This window comes from Canis lupus, chromosome 10 (genome assembly GCF_003254725.2).
Source record: "Canis lupus dingo isolate Sandy chromosome 10, ASM325472v2, whole genome shotgun sequence".
In the NCBI taxonomy this organism is placed as follows: Eukaryota; Metazoa; Chordata; class Mammalia; order Carnivora; family Canidae; genus Canis; species Canis lupus.
The window spans coordinates 21,890,763-21,909,538 of NC_064252.1; the positions used below are offsets into that span (position 1 = coordinate 21,890,763).

An 18,776-nucleotide genomic window follows, 5' to 3' on the forward strand; every position below is an offset into this window, starting at 1 on the left:
TGTCCTCTGCAACCCAGAGGGACTTAGTCTCTGTCTGGAGAAACTATTTTGCAAAGTGTGTCTGTTCCGGGGCAAAGGAATAAAAGGGTCAAGAGAGAGGCTGGATCAGCAGCCTGGATGTCACCCAAATCCACCCTGCACGCTTTAGAGACCACCACCTGGGACGTGAGAAGACAGCCCCCACGGGGGCGAGAGCCCAGTAAGGGTCCAGATCCACAACATATAAAGAGCTCCCGCAACTCAACAATAGGAAGACATATCACCCGATTTACAAATGGGCCAAGCGGACGTTTCCCCCCAAAAAACGGGTGGCCAACGGGCTTCTGAGATGTTCCTGTCATTAGTCATAGGGGAAATGCAAACCCAAACCACAAGCCGGCACTTCACACCCACAAGTAGAATACAAACGCCCAGAAGTAACAAGTGCCAGTAAGAAGGCGGAGGACTGGCCACTCAGACGCCGCTGGCGGGAAGAGACGCCGGTGCGGCCGCTGTGGGGCACCCATCCCACCCTGGGTCACCCAGAGAAAGGAAGCCGCCCGACCACACACAGCCCCACCCTGCACGTTCATGGCCACGCCTGTGTTACAGCCCCAGGGGGCAGCAGGGGCCCAGGTATCTACCACTAGGTGAATGGAACCACGAAAGGCAGTGTCCCTAGCATGGAATGTTATTTGGCCACAAGAGGGAACGAAGTATGGCACAGGGACGCCCCTGTTGCTTAGCAGTTGGGCGCCTGTCTTCGGCCTGGGGCGTGATCCTGGAGTCCTGGGATCGAGTCCCACTTTGGCTCCCTGCACGGAGCCTGTTTCTCCCTCTGCCTGTGTCTCTGCCTCTCTCTGTGTGTCTCATGAATAAACAAAATCTTAAAAAAAAAAAAAAAAAAAACATGGGGAGGGAGGATGATGGCCAGACACCAGGGTCCTGTGACTATTCACCCCCCCTGGATTTATTTAGCCTTTCCCGGGCAAAGCCAAGGAGCACCCCCACCAACCTGCCCACCCACCCGCGAGAACAGAGGGGAATGTGCGGTGACAGCATCAGTGGCTCTGGTCACGGGGCCCTCTCGTGGGATCAAGGCTGATGACTGATGACATCATGTGTAATTAAACGCACTTGATGGAACGTGGCCACGTGCTGGAGAAGGGCAAGGGGCAGTCCCAAGGGACCCACGGGCCCCAGGGTCAGGGACTCGAGTCCCAGCTCCACTGACCAGCCCTGGGAACCCAAGTGACATGCCGTCTCTGCCTCAGTTCCCCCACCTGTAAAACGGCAACAATCAGGTCTCCGCTGCTCGGGCCGAAGGCGTGGGAAGCTCGCCAGCAAACCCTTGACGGAACTGTTGTGAGCATAGTGAGTTAAGGACGCCCCGCACGGAAGGTTTGCGCGGGTTAGAGACGTGCTCCCCGGACAGCCACGGGCCAGGAGCTCCACGCCTCCCGTTGTGCCCGGCCGCCGCCTGCCCCTTGGGGGAGGGTTCTGGGGCTGGAGAGGGGAGCCTCTGTGCCCCCCAGCTCCCCAGCACACCCCCCTAAGGGAGGCCGCCGCTCTGTGCTGGCTCCCCAGGGCTGGGGATGGGGGCACACCACCTGGAGGGGGAGACAGCTGAGAGCCAGACGGGTCGTGACCACCGTTTCTGCCACCAGACGTGGGGGTGGGGAGAATGGGACACACGCTGGCTGCTTTGTGAATTTGGGAAGTGGTCTCCCTCCTTTTTGTTTACACATCCAGCAGATTCCCCAGGTTTGCCACGAACTCCTATCTCCCTCAGCGGATGCATTTGAGGACGACGGGGCTCCTGGGGCCGGCCCTGGGTGGCCCAGATGAGCCCCCAGAAAAGCAGGGTCCCCTGATGGGTCGCGTGTAGGGGCCCTGGGAGAGGCAACGAGCTCCTGCTCTGTGACTCCAGCTGCCCCTTCCCCCACCTGGGCCTCAGTTTACCTGTCTGTAAAGGTCCCTTCCGCTCCGCTACACTGGGCAGCGGTGCCCTGTATGGAAACGGTCCCTGTCCCAGTGATGCTTTTCTCCCCCTCTTGAGCTGATGAGGAGCTCCTCTCCCCAGATACTGCCATGGGGACCGGCAAGGGCCGGGGAAGGAAGGAGACAGCACGGGGGTAGGAAATCCCTCCTCGGGGCAGCTGCGTGACCCTGGGCAAGTGTCCTGACCCCTCTGAGCATCACCTCCTACACCATGAAGCAGGGCTGACAGCACTGGCCTTGCAGACCTCTTCCCCGGGGCGGACGGTGCTACGCTCACACCGGCAGCTCGGAGGGGCCGGTCTGTCCCGGGCTCCCTCAGCAGTGCTCACCGCCTGGCCACCCACAGGAAATGAGGGGCGTTCGGCTGGGCTGGAACTGCCCTTCCGGGAACAACACTCCCGTCATTAGGCAGGTGGGTCCTTCCTCTTTAACAGAATAATATCCTTCGTGATGTTCGCCACCCGCGGGGAATGTGGGCGTCATCTGGAGCCACTGACCAAGGCCCACCCCGCTTCCCCTGAAAAGAAAGTCCTCAGGATGGGTGGGGGTGAAGGGCAGCCAGGGCCTGCGGTCGGGGTCGCTGCCCACTGGGGTGTGGCCGGGGAGACCAGGGCCTGGCTGCGGCCTCCACCCAGGCGCTGCCTCCCCCGCCACTCGCATGCCCGTGACGCGACGGGACGCTGGCCACTCACCGGACGCCTTCGTTGAGGCTGAAGAGCTCCTGGTCGGGCAGCCCCTTGCGCTGGAAGACAGCGATGACCCCGTTGTGGATGCTGCAGGCGGGAGAAGGGATGGCGCTGAGCCCCGAGACCCCTGCCCACGCTCGAGGCCTCCCCTCCCTGGAACAGCCCACGCTGCTCAGCTCAAGAACAGATGTGGGTTTGCTCAGAAGCGGGTGCCTGGCTGTCCTCGTCCCCAGGGCCTCCACTCCCATCCTGACCCCATAGTCCCAACGTCCCCAGGGCCTCCGCTCCTGTCTCAACCCCTACCCCAGCCTCCCCAGGGCCTCCACTCCTGTCTGGACTCCTAGCCCCAGCCTCCTCAGGGCCTCCGCTCCCATCCTGACCCCACAGCCTCAACATCCCCAGGGCCTCCGCTCCGGTCTCAACCCCCAGCCCCAGCCTCCCAGGGCCTCTGCTCCCGTCTCGACCCCTAACCCCAGGCTCCCCCTCTAGGAGCTCTTCGGGAGCCTGCACACACACTGCCCTCCTTCCTGTGTTCTTGAACCCTTTCTTCCCAGGGGCACCCTGAGATCACCCGTCCCACCCTGTAACGTAAGCCCGACACGGGCTCCTGGGTGCCTCTGACTCCCAGCATCCCTGAGCACCGAACGCTCGTATTATCTGCCCCCCCCGGGGAAGCTGCCTCCAGCCACAGGACCTTGGCACATGCCCTTTCTGCTGGTTGGTCCTCACCCACGTCCGTTATCTATTTCCTTTAGATCACGCGTCACTGGCAGCCTTGCCAGCACTTGGTGGTGAGCAACCACACTTTTCTGTGTGGTTTAACTTGTTTCCACCGCTATCTACAAACCCCAAGGGCACGGGGCCGGTTGTTCATGACCTGCCTGTGTAGACCCGGCGTCTGGCCTGAAGGAGGCTTGCAGGCATCTGGGGAGAGCTCCTCCTTGACTCTCCCTCACCCTCCAAAGCAAGTCGGTCCTGAAGGTCGACCCATGTCTACCTCTTGCAGCTCCCCTGTACCACCCCCACCCCCCGCCCTCCCTTCCAGCCAGGGCTCCTCTTCATGCGCCTGGACCTGATGACGCCAGCCGGCCTCCTCACCACCTCGAGCCACTTCCCTGATCAGGGTCTTGCGAGGCATCTGCTGCCCTGCAGATACAGCCCAAAGCCCGGACGTGGCATTCAAGGCTCGTCAGGAATGGCCCCTCCCCGCATTCCGGGGCATCATACACTGAAGCCTCAGAGGGGGGACCTGCCAGCCACCGCACCTCTGCGCTTCCGCACCCGCTGCCCCTTCTGCCTGGAAGGCCCTTCTCCCTGGCTATGAGGCAAGTAATACACTGAAGACTCGGCTCAGAAGCCACTTCCTCCAAGAAGCCCTCCGGACCCCATCCTCCCCCCACAGAGACTCCTATGCTTTGCTGATTCACTTTCCCATTAGCAACCTCCCCCCCCCCCCCCCCCCCCCCCCCCCCGCCACCAGGGTGAGCACCAGGCCTGGGTGGCTCTGCTGCCCTCCCCTCTAGGACCCAGTGCCTGATCTAAAGCCCACAGACTTGCTGCTGTGATTCTTGGGGTGGAGGGGCCCCCAACTTTGCAGACGGGGAGACAGAGGCGCATAGAAGCCAAGTCCCCTGCGGGAGGGCACAGAGCTCGCCAGGCACCCCCTCCTCACACCGGGCGGGTGTGGGCAGGGCTGGGGCAGGGCCCTGCGTCCCAGGTGGGGGAAGGAGGCTCCGAGGCGTGCGGGGTCGTGCCCAGGGCCCACGGCCGGTCCAGCTCCACCAGGACTTATGAGCTTCTCGGCAAGTGCTCACCAGCACCAACACATCACGGGACCCGGGGCTGCTCCGGGCCTGGCATCGCAATGCCACTCATTTGCGTGTCCAAGACACACATCCTCTGATTTCCATTTCTGGCCTGTGAAAGGGGGTCATGAGCAGGCTGGCCCCCCACCCCAGGCCGCGGTAAGGATGGGGCCTGGCTGGGGCCGAGCCTCAGGGTACGGTCCTGGGGGGATCGTGCTCTCCTGGGTCGGAGTCCCCGGTAGACCCAGGCCCAGCACCGTGTAAGGCTGCTCCTCCTCTACGGCTAAAAACGATAAAAGTCCGCCAGGAGGGCTGCCCGGAAGCCAGTGGTCCTCCGGCAGCTGCCACGCTGGAATCCCAGCAGCTGCAAGCTCGCTGCCAGCCCTGTGGGGGTTGCTGGGTGGTCTGGGGCCCAGCTGCTCCTGGGGCAGAGGGGACCAAGGTCGAGGCCCCGAGGTGGGAGACAGCCGGCGCAGGCTGAGCCCTGGGTGGCCTCTCCGTGGCCCTCCGCCTCTCCCTTCAGGTCCTTCAGGAGGGACCCCAGCCCCGAGGTGACCCTCCACCCCAGGGCTCTGGATGGCAAGGCTGGCCCCCTGAACCAGGTCCTCCCCGAGGCCCTCAGAGCATGTGGTGCCCTGGGTGTCACATGTGTCACCCCTCCTGCCTCAGGGCCTCTGTCCCTGCTGTCTCTTCCTCTCTACACTCGCCCTCCACCCACCCCGAGGACCTCAACCCCACCCCCCCCAGGTCGGTCCCTCCTCCCTCATACCCATCTTGCAGAAAAAAACTGACCTTGGCGGTCATTTCTCGGGGAGGGAGGTCTATGTGCCTTACTGTTCTCCCCTGAGCCCCAGCCTTCCCCGGGCGCTGCACCCAGAGTGTCAGCCAGCGAGGGACGTTATCTCCCTTGGGTCTTTCCTACACTTGTATCCCAGCAGCCCCGGCCCCACCCCAGGGGCCACCCTGAGACTCCGCTTCCCACACCCGCTGTGACCCCTGGCCACCCATGCCTCAGCTTCCCCATCTGCACGATGGATCCTGAACGCCAGCACCCAAAGGAGACAGTGCCCGGGCAGCAGCCTGGCCCGCCAGTGATGCCCGCTATGGCATCTGCAGCAGTGACTCTGAGCAGAGGCCTGTCCCCAGAAGCTCCCACCACAGCTCAACCATCCGCTCTGTGGTTTTCTCCATCTCTTGCTTCTAACCACCACACAGGGGGCCTGTCACACCCCAGGCTCTGGAAGGAAATGCTCAGGGTCTGGCAAGCCAAGGGACAGCCCAGGATCGCACGCAGCGTGACAGGTGGCAGAGCCAGTGAGCCTGGCCTGTGGTCCCCACGGTCCCCCTACCCCCCTGCGCTGGCCCAGGAACTGCCTCCCACCCTGTGCCTGCCAGACGGGGGACGGGGGTGTGCGGACAGGCAGGGGCTGTGCCTTCCATCCCTCTGCAGGAACGGGCTGAGGCTGCCCTTCCTTCCCAAGTCCAACTTGGGCAAACAACAAAAATCCTTGCTGCGAGCCATTCGGGGAGAGGAAGGGTGGGGAGCAAGAGGCCCTCATGTGACTTATCATCCCCCCAAAATAGAAGTGAAACCCCAGGCACCACGGGTCGTGGCCTCCCAGCCAGAGGTGGGCAGGCCCAGACGCAGGCCCTGGCAGATGGTCCCGTGGAAACCACAGGCGGCCCCTGAGGGCGCTTCCGGAGGAGACCCAGCACTGCCTTGTGGAGCCTGTCCCCCTCCCCGGTGCGTCCCAGCATCTCTTGCCTGGGCCCAGGTCGGTAAGTGGTAAAGGGGAGAAGGTGCGAGGCCCCTGGCAAGGCTCTTGGGTGCCCTGGAGAGCAAGAGGCCCAGGGAAGGGAGGGGGCACAACGAGACTGGGAGGGGCAGGGCGGACTGCAGGTGCCTGGGGGCACCTGCCTGGGGACCCCTGGTTTGGGCTGGAGCCCATATGGGGCAGCAGGGTGAAGGGGGCCCCACATCCCCCTGTCACTTTTCCCAGCGCTGCCCACGTGCTCGCACAGGAAGCCCCAGCACAGTGAGTGGGGACCGTAAGGCCCCTGGCAGGGACCTGGAGGCACAGCCCTGCCTCTGTCGGGTGCCCACCCCGATTCAGGCACGGCCTCCAGAGGCCTCTGCCAGGTGACCCCAGCAGGCCGGCCCAGACCTGAGCATGACGGCCACATCCTCAGGCCCTGCGCCCTGGCATCCAGGCTGGGCGTGTCCCACCGGCCACGTGGGAAGGGATGGTCAAGTGAATGAGGAAGGGCGGGGGGGGGGGGTGCCGGGCTCCACTGGGCCCCCCAGGCTCCACTCCTGCTGCTGGCTGCCACCCCACCCGACATCCGGGGCGCTAGTCCTCGTTCTTCTCTATCTACGCCTGTCCTTGCCGGTACGCGGGGGTCATGCCTGGCCCTGAGAGATGAATGGGGGGGCCACCTCTGCTCCAGCTGCCCCAGGAGCAGCCCACTGGCCTCCTCTTCACCTCCAGGGGAAAGGCACAGGAAGCAGGCAACTTGGAATCCAGGCCCTGATGTGACCCTCTGGAAACGGGTGACATTTTCCAGGCCTGTGCCAGCTTCCTCTGCTCCTCTGCAAACAGGTCCCACTCACCCCCTGCTTTCAGCCCACCTGGCTGCAGATGCTCTAACAGGGCTCCTGGCCAAGCGGGAGGGGCCCAGGCCCAGTGCACTCCTCCCTGGGCACCTGGCAAGGGGCCTGATCCGCCAGTCCCGACTGCAGGGGGCAGAGTGGAGCACCTGCATCCTTGAATGGGTGCCGGGGGCTTCACAGCCCCCCCTTCCCAGCTGTGAGGGGGATGCCATGATGCCATGGATCCTCATGATGCCATGAGGGGGATGCCAGATGAGGGGTTCTGGATGCCATGCTGGGGAGGGCTGGGGTCGGGGGCCAGGGAGGGTGGGGGGGCTGGGAGGGAACTGCAGGTGGGAGAAGTATTAGCGTCAGAAATGCCACAAACAGGGACACCTGGGTGGCTCAGTGGTTGAGCGGCTGTCTTAACTTCAGGGTGTGATCCCAGGGTCCTGGGATTGAGTCCCGCATCGGGTTCCCCCACAGGGAGCTGTGTCTCCTTCAGCCTGTATCTCTGCCTGTCTCTGTGTCTCTCATGAATAAATGTATAAAGTCTTAACAAAAAAAAAACAACAACAACAACCCACAAACAGTGGCTTAAAACAACCCAAATGTGTTTCCTCACATTCCTGAAGGCCAGAAGTTCTCAATCAGTTCCGCGAAGCTGAAATCAAGGTGTTGGTGTGACTGGCTCCTTCTGGAGGCTCCGGGGGACAATCTGCTTCCTGGCCTACTCCAGCTTCTACAGGCGCCCACGTTCCTTGTCCCAGCCTTGTCCCACCCAGGAAGCATGGTGGCACCTTCTATCTCTGCTTCCATCCTGCCATCTCCTCCCCTCGCTCTGACTCCTGTGCCTCACTCGCTCTCCTGAAGACCCCTGGGATGACACTGGGCCCCCATCTCGAGATCCTTAACTTCATCACACCCGCAGAGTTTCTGCCTTTGACATATTCACAGGTTCTGGGGGGCAGGGGTGTGGACAGCTTTGGTGGCCGTTACTCTGCTGACCACACCTGGACTGCCTAGGGGGGGTGTGGAGGCTCAGGACCCAGATCCATCAGGCAAGGCTGTGGGAAGTGCGCCAAGCACAGGCCCTCCCAGCCCCCTCCAACCCCATGGACCACCCCGGAGCCTCCAGCCAACCTCCTCTGGCCCCTCAGAGACCCCTGAGAGGTGCTGGTAGACGTGCAGGCTTTGGAGCTGGCCCTGGCTTAGAACCCAGACTCAGTGTGGACCTGGGCCCCATCTTCTCTGAGACTCAGTATCCTCCCCTGTGAAATGGGGCCAATGAGCCCCACCTTGAGGGCCGCTGGGGAATGACTGGAGCGCCGCTGGCGGGGGTTTGGTCAGGGCCCAGCTCAGCTCAGGGCCTACGCATGGCCTGCGCGGCTGCAGAGTGCATAGCTCTGGGGGCCTGGCATTGCTGGGAGGAGGTCTGTGTGCAGAGCAGTCTGCAGGGGCTGGGCAGGCGGCCCTTGCCCAGGACGGGGTAGGGTGGGCTGTCTATACCCTCCAGGTTCCTACCACCAATACCCACCTCTCTCTATCCCTGGGGCCATGACCTCCAGTTAAACCTGGGGTCAGATCCCAGACCCTGACATTAGCATGAGATCTTGAGCAAGTCCACCCCCCCACCTCAGTTTCCCTATCTGTAAGCTGAAGATAATCATCCCAGCCTTGGAGGGAGAGTATGGGGAGAGAGGGAGTGTCACATGCAGTGTGCCTGGCACCGTGTGGGCACATACCCTACCTACCCTACCCTACTTGGGGCCTCCCCTCCCATACCTAGAAGGTGGGGTGGGGGCTGGGCTCTCCAAACCTCAAGCATCCGGGCCCAATCCAGGGCTGAGCTTTAGGGAGCTCCTGCTCGCCCCTCGCCCCTCAGCTGGCTCCTCAGCTCAAGAGCATGACCTTCATGGAGCTAGAGGCCCCCCCACCCGCATGGGGTCCAGACCCCATGAGGAGCCAACTGGGGCTGTCCAGGAGGAATGCATGAACAGAGGGGGATACGACCTGCCAGGTCTGAGCCCTGGAGGGAGGGAGAGGGAGGGGGGGCAGTAGGCCAGCGTCCCGAGGCCCCCAGCCTGAGAGTGCTACACAGGTACACCTATCTGGGGCCTCGCACTCGGCCTGGCTCAGGGGGCCTGGCTCAGGACAAGCCCGCCCAGTAGAGAAGTAGGGGCTGAGGAAACAGCCTTACCAGTGGGGCCTGTGTGGGTCACCCACACAGTTCCCGCACACCTAGGAGTCAACATTCCGGAGGAAGGAATGAAGCACAGGGGCCAGCTACGTGGTCAGCGCTCACCTGTCTCCCAATTTATCTCCTTCCAGGCACTAAACAAGACCTGTGGTGACCTCATTCCTTTACTTGTGTCCCTGTTTATCTCCTGACTCCCTCCCCCAACTCGGGGCCCAGGAGGCTGTTCTTTTTCTGCTGACTCAACACCCTGGGAGCCGCCCAGCACCAGGGAGTGAACAAATGCATGAGCAACTGAATGAATGAATGAATGAATACTAAGTGAATGCATGGATCCTATTCTCCTGAGAACAAGCTTTGTACTTTTGCCCCACATCAAGGTGAGGGAAGAGGCACAAGAGATTTAGGGGGGTGTGCCCAGGGTCACTGTTGTGGGTTGAATAGTGTCCCCTAAAAATTCCTGTCTTCTGGAAACACGGTCTTCACGGATGTTGGTTGGGTAAGGATCTTGAAACAAAAACCATCGTGGATGAGGGAGGCCCTAGAGCCAATGGCTGGTGTCCTTAGAAGAGAAAGGAGAGCGAGATTTGGTCACAGAGACCCAGGAGAGGCCACACGAAGATGGAGGCTGATGGCCACGAGCCAAGAAGCTGCCGGGAGCCAGAAGAGGCCGAAGGATACTCCCCTGGGGTCCTCGGAGGGAGCACAGTCCCGCCAACACCTTCGTTTTGGACTTCTGGCCTCCGGATCCTCTGTTGTTCAAAGCTACCAAGCTCATGGCAATTTGTTACAGCAGCCCAGTGACACTAGTATGGCCACACAGATAAAAAGGCCTTGGACTCCAGGGGAGGAGCCCACAGCTTAGCAAAGCAGGCCCTGACAACCGACACAGCTGTCTGGCACGAGGCTGTCATCCTGGGGACGCTGCAGGGAGCACTGCAAGAAGGGGGTGGGCGGGCGGGCAGGAGAGACCTGAGCAGAGCCCCCCCTCCCCCCTGGCTCCCACTCATGGATGGGCAGAGGAAGGCGCTTTGCTTCTCCTTGGCTCTGTACCCCCTCTGCCTGGGGAGGAGGGAGCAGGGGCTCTGGCTCTGCTGTGTCCTACATGGGTGACAGTGACATGGGCAGGTCTGCTGGGTGCTCTGTGCCCCCTGTACATGGCCAAAGGGGGTGGGTGTGGGGTGATAGAAATACCTCCCTTGCCAGGGAAAGTGAACCAAGAGCCATGAAAGGCCAGGCACCCAGGAGGAGTGCAAGACGGCAGGTGGGAGCAACCATGTGCCCAAAGGATGGAAGACTCAAGCTGTGGGAGAGGAAACGTGTTCTTCTGAAGTCTGGCAGAGGCTGAAGCTCTAAATCCCATTAAGTGGAAAGCAGTGGAGGGACTCAGGTGGCCTCTGTCTGCAGGCACCTCTCTGAGCGCCCCAAGACTCAGAGCTGGCCTCAGGTCACACGGGCGGGTGGCCGTCTGAGCCCTTGAGCCAGTCAGTGCCCAGCCAATACCCTGGCCTCCGTCTGGACAGCCCCAGCAGGAGATCCCAGCTGGCAGAGAGGAGCTCACAAAGCTCAGTACCCGGCAGACTCCTGAGGGCCCCCCCAATCCCATCCCTGCAAGCTCACGCCAGCATGAGTTTGGGCTTGCGGTGTCTTGCGGCGTGAGTTACAGAGTACCTACTATGCGCAGAGCACTGTGCGGAGGGTTTCAATGCATGTTTGCATTTAATCCCTACAACAGCCCCATGAGGTGGACACTCTCATTAGCACACCTTATGGCTATGCAAATTAAGGACCCCAGAGGTTAAGCGACTTGCTCAAGGCCACGCAGCAGGGAAGAGGCGGAGCTGGGACCGGAACTAAGTCTGTTGGGCTCCTTCCACTAAGCCAAAGTGGAGAAACGAGGGGGCTACCTGCACCTATCTCCTGAACTCTGAGATGAGAGAAATCAACTCTTGAGACACTGTGCAGTCAGTAGGGTCGCTGAGATTCCCCAGTGAGAGTCCTTCCTTCCCTGTCTCCCCATCAGCCCCGTAAGGAGGAAGGCACATGAGCCCACGGACGTAGGGAAACTGAGGCAAACCCAGCCCCAACAGTCTGCAGCTCAGCAGGGACCCGGAAGACCAGCGCGTGGACAATGGGGTCCTACCCAGCGCACAGACCAGGGTCTCCGGCTGGCAGCCCTGGGCCCGCGATGATGCTCACGAAGCTCTCGATGAGCAGAATAAATGTGTGGCCACACTGACAGCCGGGTTCCTGGGGGGCCAGGACCACAGCCAGTGCAGCTGGCAACACTTCACTGCCAGGTGTGCCGGGCAGTGGGGAGGCATCCTAGGCCCCCCTGAACAGCCTCCCCCTCCCACCCCCCCCCTTTCCCTTTTGGTAGAAATGTCTACTTTGAAAAGGGATCAGGAGCAGCCAGGATGGGGACTCTCACTAAATAAACCATCTCTTTTCCGGATCCCAGCCCCACTCTTCAAACAAAGCTTGGGGGTGGGGGGACTTCCCACGCCCCTGCTGGTCTGGGAAAGGCCCCCGGGGGGTGGGGGGGAGGGTCGTCTCAGGAATGCCAGGCAGCTGCTGCACCCCTGCTGACAGCTGGGAGGACCAGGGGCCGCTCCGGGGAACTACCCGCCCACCCCTCTCCGACCAAAGGGACCTTGACTCCGAGACAGGAAGCGCAGCGGCCACCCACCGACTGCGCCCTTGGGGCTCGTCTGCTCATCCGCGAAATGGGAAAAATACTTCCTGCTCCATTTACCTCCGGGACTGCCCTGAGCACCGGGGCGCAGACGGGGAGACCCCGGGGCCGACCCCGGGGCCCACCCCGTGGCCCACCCGCTGGGCGCTCCGGGGCGCGCCCCGAGACCGCGGGCCCGTCCCTCCCTTCTAGAAACACGTTGCACTAAACTTCCCCGCCCGCCCGCCCAACTCCGGCGGGGCGAGTTCCCTGCAGACCGTGCGGTGCGGCGGCGCCCCGGGCTCGCTTCCCCGCCCGCGGGCCACTGCCCCCCCCGCCCCGCGGGCGCCGGGCCCGGGCCGGGAGGGCGCGGCCTTACCTGTTCCAGGTGGCGTTGGCGCAGGCCCGGCGCTGCTGCGTGCCCCGCTCGTCCGCGCCGGCGGCGGCCGGCTCTCTCTTGCCCAGGTCACTGAGGCTGGGCGAACTCATGAACTTCAACCTGCGGAGAGTCCTCATCGTGACCCGGGCGGCCCGCGCCGCGCCCACGCGCGCCCCGCGCCGCGCCCTGCGCCACGCCGCGCCGCGGGCCCCGCCGGCACTGCGCCCTCTACGAGGAAACTTGGGCGAGAGCAGGAAGCGGAGCGGCCCCCCGGGGTCCCGCCCCGCGCCCGCGCCTCCGCCCCGGGCCCCGCGCCGCCCGGCCCGCGGGGTTAATCATTGCTCCGAGCGGCCGCAGCCCCGAGCGCCAGGAGCGCGGCCGGCAGCGCGGACCCGGCGCAAACGGAGGCGGGGGCGGGGGCGGGGCCGCGGCGAGGGGGCGGGGCCGGGCGGGGCGGGGCCGGCGAGGGGGCGGGGCCGGCGGGCGGGGCGGGGCCTCCCTGCCGCGGTGTGCCCTTGGGGCGCGCCTGGACCCTCGGGTCCTGCGAGGGCCACCTGGGCCCACGGGACGCCAACACGCGTGGGACGCACACCCCCACCCCGAGCGTCCGCCCCGAGCCGGCCGCTGCGGCCACACGCACGCAGGGCGCTCGGGGCCTCCTTCCTTTGCCAGTGCTTCCCCAGAGTCACCCCTGCCTGGCATCCCCGCGAAGGCTCTGCCCACACAGAGCCCGCAAGGCCCTGCCGCGTGGACACAGACTCCCAGGTTCGCATGAAGACCTGGTGGAGACCTCCGGCCCCCTTGGGGCACCCCACCCCACCCCACCCCACCCCAGCCCAGCCTGGGCCCGACCAATCCTCCTCCTCTGGCTGGAGGGCTAGCCACACCCGGGGCTGCCACGAGTGGCCTGTCCACTGCAGAAACCAGCAAAGCTGTCGCTCCGCCCGCCCTCAGGGTATCAGGGATGGTAAAAACAAGTGGGTGCCCTAAGACTTGGTGGCTGGGGACAGTGACCCCAGTGAAGGAAGGGCAGGGCCCTGGTGCTCTCCACACTTCACACAACACCTTTAGATGCTTGGTCTCAGATCACTCTCCCTCTATGATGTAGGAATTCTTTTTTTTTCTTAATAAATTTTTTTTTGGAGTATTAGTTGATACAGAGATAGGGATCTTTCTTCCCATTTCCAGTTGAAGGGATGTGGTTCAGAAAATGCAATGACCTGCCCAATGCCATATAATCAGCAAATAGCAACTCTGGGCCAACCCAGGCCTCCCAAGCACACTGCACAGGCATACACAGCAACCCATCCTCAGCCCGGCCCCCCATCCCTCCCCAACTCAGATAGGGCACCACAGCACTGTTGCCCTCACCCTACTTCCTGGGCATTTCCTGGGGCCATGCCTGTGCCGAGCAAGTTCTGGTGGCACCACAACCCCCAACCCCATGTCCTCCCATAGATACTTCCCTGGTAAATCAGTGGGGAGAAATGTGCTGATCCTAGAATCGCAGCAGGTGATGGATGCTCAGAGGCTCCCCCCACGTTGTACAGAACAGGGAACTGAAACCCAGAGGCCACTGGATCCCTTTTGCCAGGGTGTGTGCATCTCCCACTTCCTCTCCATGGCAGAACCAAAGCACCTGCTACCCAAGAAAGGGGTTCCTTCCACACCATGGGTGGGGGCTAGCTAATTCAGTCCGACACAGTGTAGAGACAGTAATCGGCCTGAAGGAGGCACTGGTGGGGCCTGGCTCAGCCCCCAAAGCGGGGCTCTTCATGCCCAATGTGCCAGGTGGGTTGGTTTGCCAAGGTCATGCCAAGCCCCTTAGAAAGTGTATGATGATAACCTCTCAGGGTTAGCCACACCTTGCTATTAAAGACATTGCCCGGTTAAACTCAATCAGCACTTCCTGAGCACCTGCTCTGTGCCAGACGTTACCCTCATCCTAGGGAGGCAGTCATGTCGGTTAGACTCCCTGACCTGACCTCAAAATCAATGGAGTGGAGATCAAGGACCGTGAACCTGCAGAGTCCATCATCCCCAAGGCTGAGACCTGCAGGACCTGGCGTAAGCCGACAGGCCAGGAAGGACTGAGCTGGCCCCTTCCTCGCCCCTGGTGGCTTCTCACCCTTTTAGGAACACCTGCGGAGGTGTGTGGTCCCTCTGCCTCCACCGCCACCTCCCCGGCCTGGGAACCAGACACCTCCCAGTGCCAGCCATCTCCTCCTTCTCTGGCAGCCTTCACCCCAGGTTAGGCTCCGGGGTTGCCCTCTGGTCATGTGGTGACTTTCCATCCTCTTGCCATGAGCCAGGCGTGCAGGAACTGTAAGACGGCTTCCGTACTACATTTCCAAGCCCAGTGCGCAGTAGGCATGCGGCACAGATGCTTTGTGGAAAGTGCCAGACTGGACCGACAGAGACAGAGCCATGGTCACTATCAGCGGTGCGAGTGTAGCAGAGCAGGGCCATGGGGTTGGACTTTGGGTGGGATGGGATGCATGGTGGTTTCCCAAGGGGTTAGCAGGTTGCCCCCCACCTTCCGGGGGAGAGGGCTGGCTTTGGTTGTTCGGCGCACTCAGGTGGGGGCGCTCGGCTCTGGGGCAGAAGCAGCCACTCAGGGTGGGAGGGGGAGGGGGGCAGACCCCGTGGATGAGAAATTAAAGGAAAAATGGGTGGCATATGGGTAAGTCAGCCCAGAAGGGGAGGCAGGAGGAAGGGAGAAGAGGAAGAGGGGAGGGGGTCCTGCTGGAAAGGGGGTTCTGGGAGTGGAGAGGGAGAGCAGAGTTCTGGGAGAAGTGGCCAGCAAGAAATTCGGGAGGGAGGGATGGCAGAGGGATTTCAAGGCCATCTACAGCGTGTGTTAAGGCTGTAAGCGCCCCGGCCCCAGCTGCGACCTCTATGAAATCTGCCTACACCTCAGAGCCCAGAGCTGGGGTGTGGTGGGGGTTAGGTGAGGTGCTGCTGCCCTGTGTTAGGCAGGTGACAGGCAGCGAGGGTGTGGCTCAGCCAACCCACAGGGCTGGAATCTGAGGCAGAGGCCAAGCAGAGGCAAGGCTGTCGTGACCCCCCACCCAGAGCAGGGGACAACCCCTAAATGTGTTCTGCACGGCCTGCAGTGTCAGGGGAGAAAACAAAAACTGTGCACAGCCAAGATTTGACAATGGAGAGATTGACATGGAAACCCTGATTTCTGGCTTCCTGGGAAGCATCAGATGACCAGGCCTCCCGGGCCTAAGCCCCACGTGACGGCTCTTGTGGAGCTGCTGCCCCCACAGGCAAGCAGAGGGGCTCTGGGCGCCCACCAGGCCCGCCCCCACTCACGTAGGGGGCCTTCGAGGCCTGATAAGAGGTTGGGAATCGAGCAACTGCTTGTAAGTGTTGGCCCAGGACAGGGCCCGAACGTGCGGAGACTCGGGATGGAAATGCCCCTGTCAAAGGGATTGGGAGGCTGGGATCCCCATCCCCCAAACTGCCAAAGTAACCTTGCTCTGGATCCATGCCAGGCCGGATGGCCCCAACCATGCCCTTCCTCCCCCAGGATGGAAGCTGCAGTCCATCCTCCCATCCACCAGTGGGGTGTTGGGGGTCAGGACAGGGCCCTGGTCACCAAGAGCGACCCCAGGGCTTGTCCTTCTGATAGGAGAGAGAGCCCTCGATTGAGTAACCAGAACTGGGGTCCACCAGCCCTGCCACCAAGTCTGGTGATTCCCAGGGCCTCAGTTTGTCCATCTGTAATGTGGGTGGGATTGAGGGTTCGGAGCCCTGCCTCCCACCACCCCCCTACCCCAAGCCTCCACGGGTAAGTCTGGACAGGGGAAACGAGAACCAGAAGGCCCTGTAGAGGCCATGTGCTCCCCAGAGATGTGGCCACAGATGGAGATCCGGGTGTCTTTGATGCCTGCGGTACTGCTGGCCGAGGGGCTGGCCCAGAGGTTTTTGTCTTTGCAGGTAAAGAAAGCACTGGGACCAGTGATGACCTGCAGGAGGGGCCTGGCACCTGTAGATGGGCTCAGGGCGCTGAGACTTTGCATCCGAAAGCGCCCTGGGGTTCCTTCAAAATGCCCCTTCCCAGTCCTGCTGGGGGCCTCAGTCAGGTTTGGGGGCAGGGCCTGGGGATTACTAATAAGCATCTGAGGGGACTCTCGTGGGGCCTGGGGTCTGCACACCCCTGAGCCTGGCTCAGCCCCTCACTCCACAGATGGGCGGCCTGATGCCCGCGATGGAAGCAGGAAGTCTGTGCAGCTCTGCAGCGCAGGCCTCCAGGCTTCCAGTCCACCAGGGAGAGCCCCGGAGCTGCAGGACGCCAGCCTGCTCCTGCATGCCCCCCCCCAGAAGCGGGGAGTCAGCCCACCCGGAAGGGGCCGGGTCCAAAGGGGGCCGCGGGAGCGGCAGAGAAGCAAGGCACAGGGGCGGCCACCATGGCTGTACTGGGTCCTCCAGGCTCATCTGGGCTGGGGAGGGGGCAAGGCCCGTGCACAAAGTCACAGCAAGTGGCAGAGCGGAAGCTGGAGCCGGGCCAGCTTGGGGGTGAGGGGGTGGATGGCCGCCAGCTCTGTCACTGTCACTGGCGCTGTCCTCAGCCGGCCTGCGTCTTGCCCGCTTCCAGACACTTGTGCCCCCTGGTGGCTGAGCCTGGTGCTCCCCGAAGCTGCGAGGAAAGGCCCTTCTGCACTGTGGGGTCTTGGGGATCCCGGAGTTGGGGGGGCTTAGCAATGTGCCGGGCACAGCACTCCTCCCTTCTCTGGGGTGGACGGTGGGGGCAGGGGTGACGTGCCTGCCCCACGAGGGGTGAGGTGGGACGAGGCAAGCCACGTCAGCATGGGGTTTGTGCCAAGCCCTGTAACTGCTGCCTGCTACGGCCGCGTGGTGGAAAGATTCCTGAGTCAGGGCTGAGGTGCTGGGTGACCCCAGCAGCGCCATGATTAGGTTGGCCACCTCTGAAGGCTTTGCAACGCGCGGTCCTCAGGGACCATCCCAAGGCTGGACAGCGGCTCATCATCGCAGGCTGGATGGGCATCGGAAATGACACCTGCCACCTTCTGTGAACGGGGGGACCTCACAGAGACTCCTGCTTGTCAAGCCTGGGGCGCGTGGGGCCTGCTCTCAAACTGCTCCAGAGGAAGGAAATGTCCCCTCTGGTGGCCTTAGAGCCAGGCTCAACTATTATTACTCCCATTTCACAGATGGGGAAACTGAGGCTGAGTGGGATTAAGTTGCTTTCTCAAGGGTCGTCAGCTCCGGAATACTGGAGCTCGGACCGTGTACTGCTGGTGAGGCAAAGTCCGCCTCCCGAGGGCATATTTACTGACCACCTACAACATGCCAGGCACTGTTCTAGGTGTTGTGGATACAGCGGGACAGGAGACAAAAAAGACAGGGTCTCTGGCATCATGGGGCGGGCTCCAGTCCTGTCCAACACCCCCTAACATCTTCTCTCTACTGCCCCTCCAGTCTTCTCTCTACCAGCTGAGCCCCCACCAGCCCCATCCCACGGCCACCAGGACCCCATGCAGAGCTCTTCCTCAAGCGGATGGTCTCCGACCTCTGTTCTCAGAACACTGGCCCTCCCCTTGCTCTGGATCCAGTTCCAGGGGTGGGTGAGGAGGTTCGGGTCCGCGGAGGTCCCTCGTCTCCAACACGATACCCCCACGACGACGGCCTTCACACGACTCTGTCTCCAAACCTCACTCCCCCATTTCTAAATGAGGCCTTGACCAGCCAGCTCCCCAGGCCCCCCTGGGCTAGCATTGTATAACCCCGATTCTGGTCTATAAAGAGGTGGCCGTGGCACGGCAAGGGTAAAGCAGAGGGGGAATGTGGCACAGCGGAGGTTGCAGGCTTCTGCGGTGCCCCCCAAACAGGGGCTGTTCCCTGCTGGGCCACCTCCCCTGCCAGCCCCTTAACCTCCTGGAGCCTTGCCTCCTCCGTTGAATGTAGAATGGGGAGACGGAACCGGGGACCCACCAGCATGAGCATGGGGTACCATGAGAACAGTGACTGCCGATGAGGCCCGAGAAGCACTCACGATGGGCCGGGTACGGGATGCAGCCACCAGACTTTCCATACCAATCCCATATGGAGCAGCTGCCGCCATCATCCCAGTCTACAGGGAAGCCAGCTGGGGATCCCCCTCCACGAAGGTTAAATGACTGGTCCACGGTCACAAGGCCAGGCCGGGATTCAAACCCAGGCCGCCCGGCCTCCACGTCGTGCACTCAATGACCTTCACTAAGGAGGCGGCGTGGGTCTGCCTGACCAGAGCTGGCCTGCGGTGGACATAGCCGATGCCACGTCTAGAGGCAAGGTGGGCAGCGTGCAGGGTGGGGAGAGCTGGGCCACCGCCACCCAGGGGCCTGCTCCTCCCAGCCTCCTTTGGGAGAACCACCCCATCCAGCCCTTCAACCTTGATTTGGATACAGACATGGCAACCTTCCTTCCAGACTGGGTCCTGGGGGCATCCAGATT

The 18,776-nt window shown here is 62.4% G+C and overlaps 1 protein-coding gene across 9 annotated transcripts in view; it reads right to left on the minus strand.

Moving 5' to 3' along the window:
* Window positions 1-18,776, minus strand: part of PRR5 (proline rich 5) — a 48,547-nt gene that overhangs the window by 13,828 nt on the left and 15,943 nt on the right. For 5 of the 9 annotated variants that reach the window (XM_025456834.3, XM_025456826.3, XM_025456817.3 and 2 more), the window contains 2 exons: window positions 12,312-12,431; window positions 2,673-2,753 (listed from right to left, as the gene is read on the minus strand). In XM_025456834.3, coding sequence (XP_025312619.1) covers window positions 2,673-2,753; window positions 12,312-12,421 — 191 coding nt within the window. In that variant the 5' untranslated portion in view covers window positions 12,422-12,431. Of the gene's footprint in view, window positions 1-2,672; window positions 2,754-12,311; window positions 12,540-18,776 lie in introns of those variants that run through there. The other 4 variants (XM_035721753.2, XM_025456841.3, XM_025456807.3 and 1 more) reach the window with 3 other exon arrangements.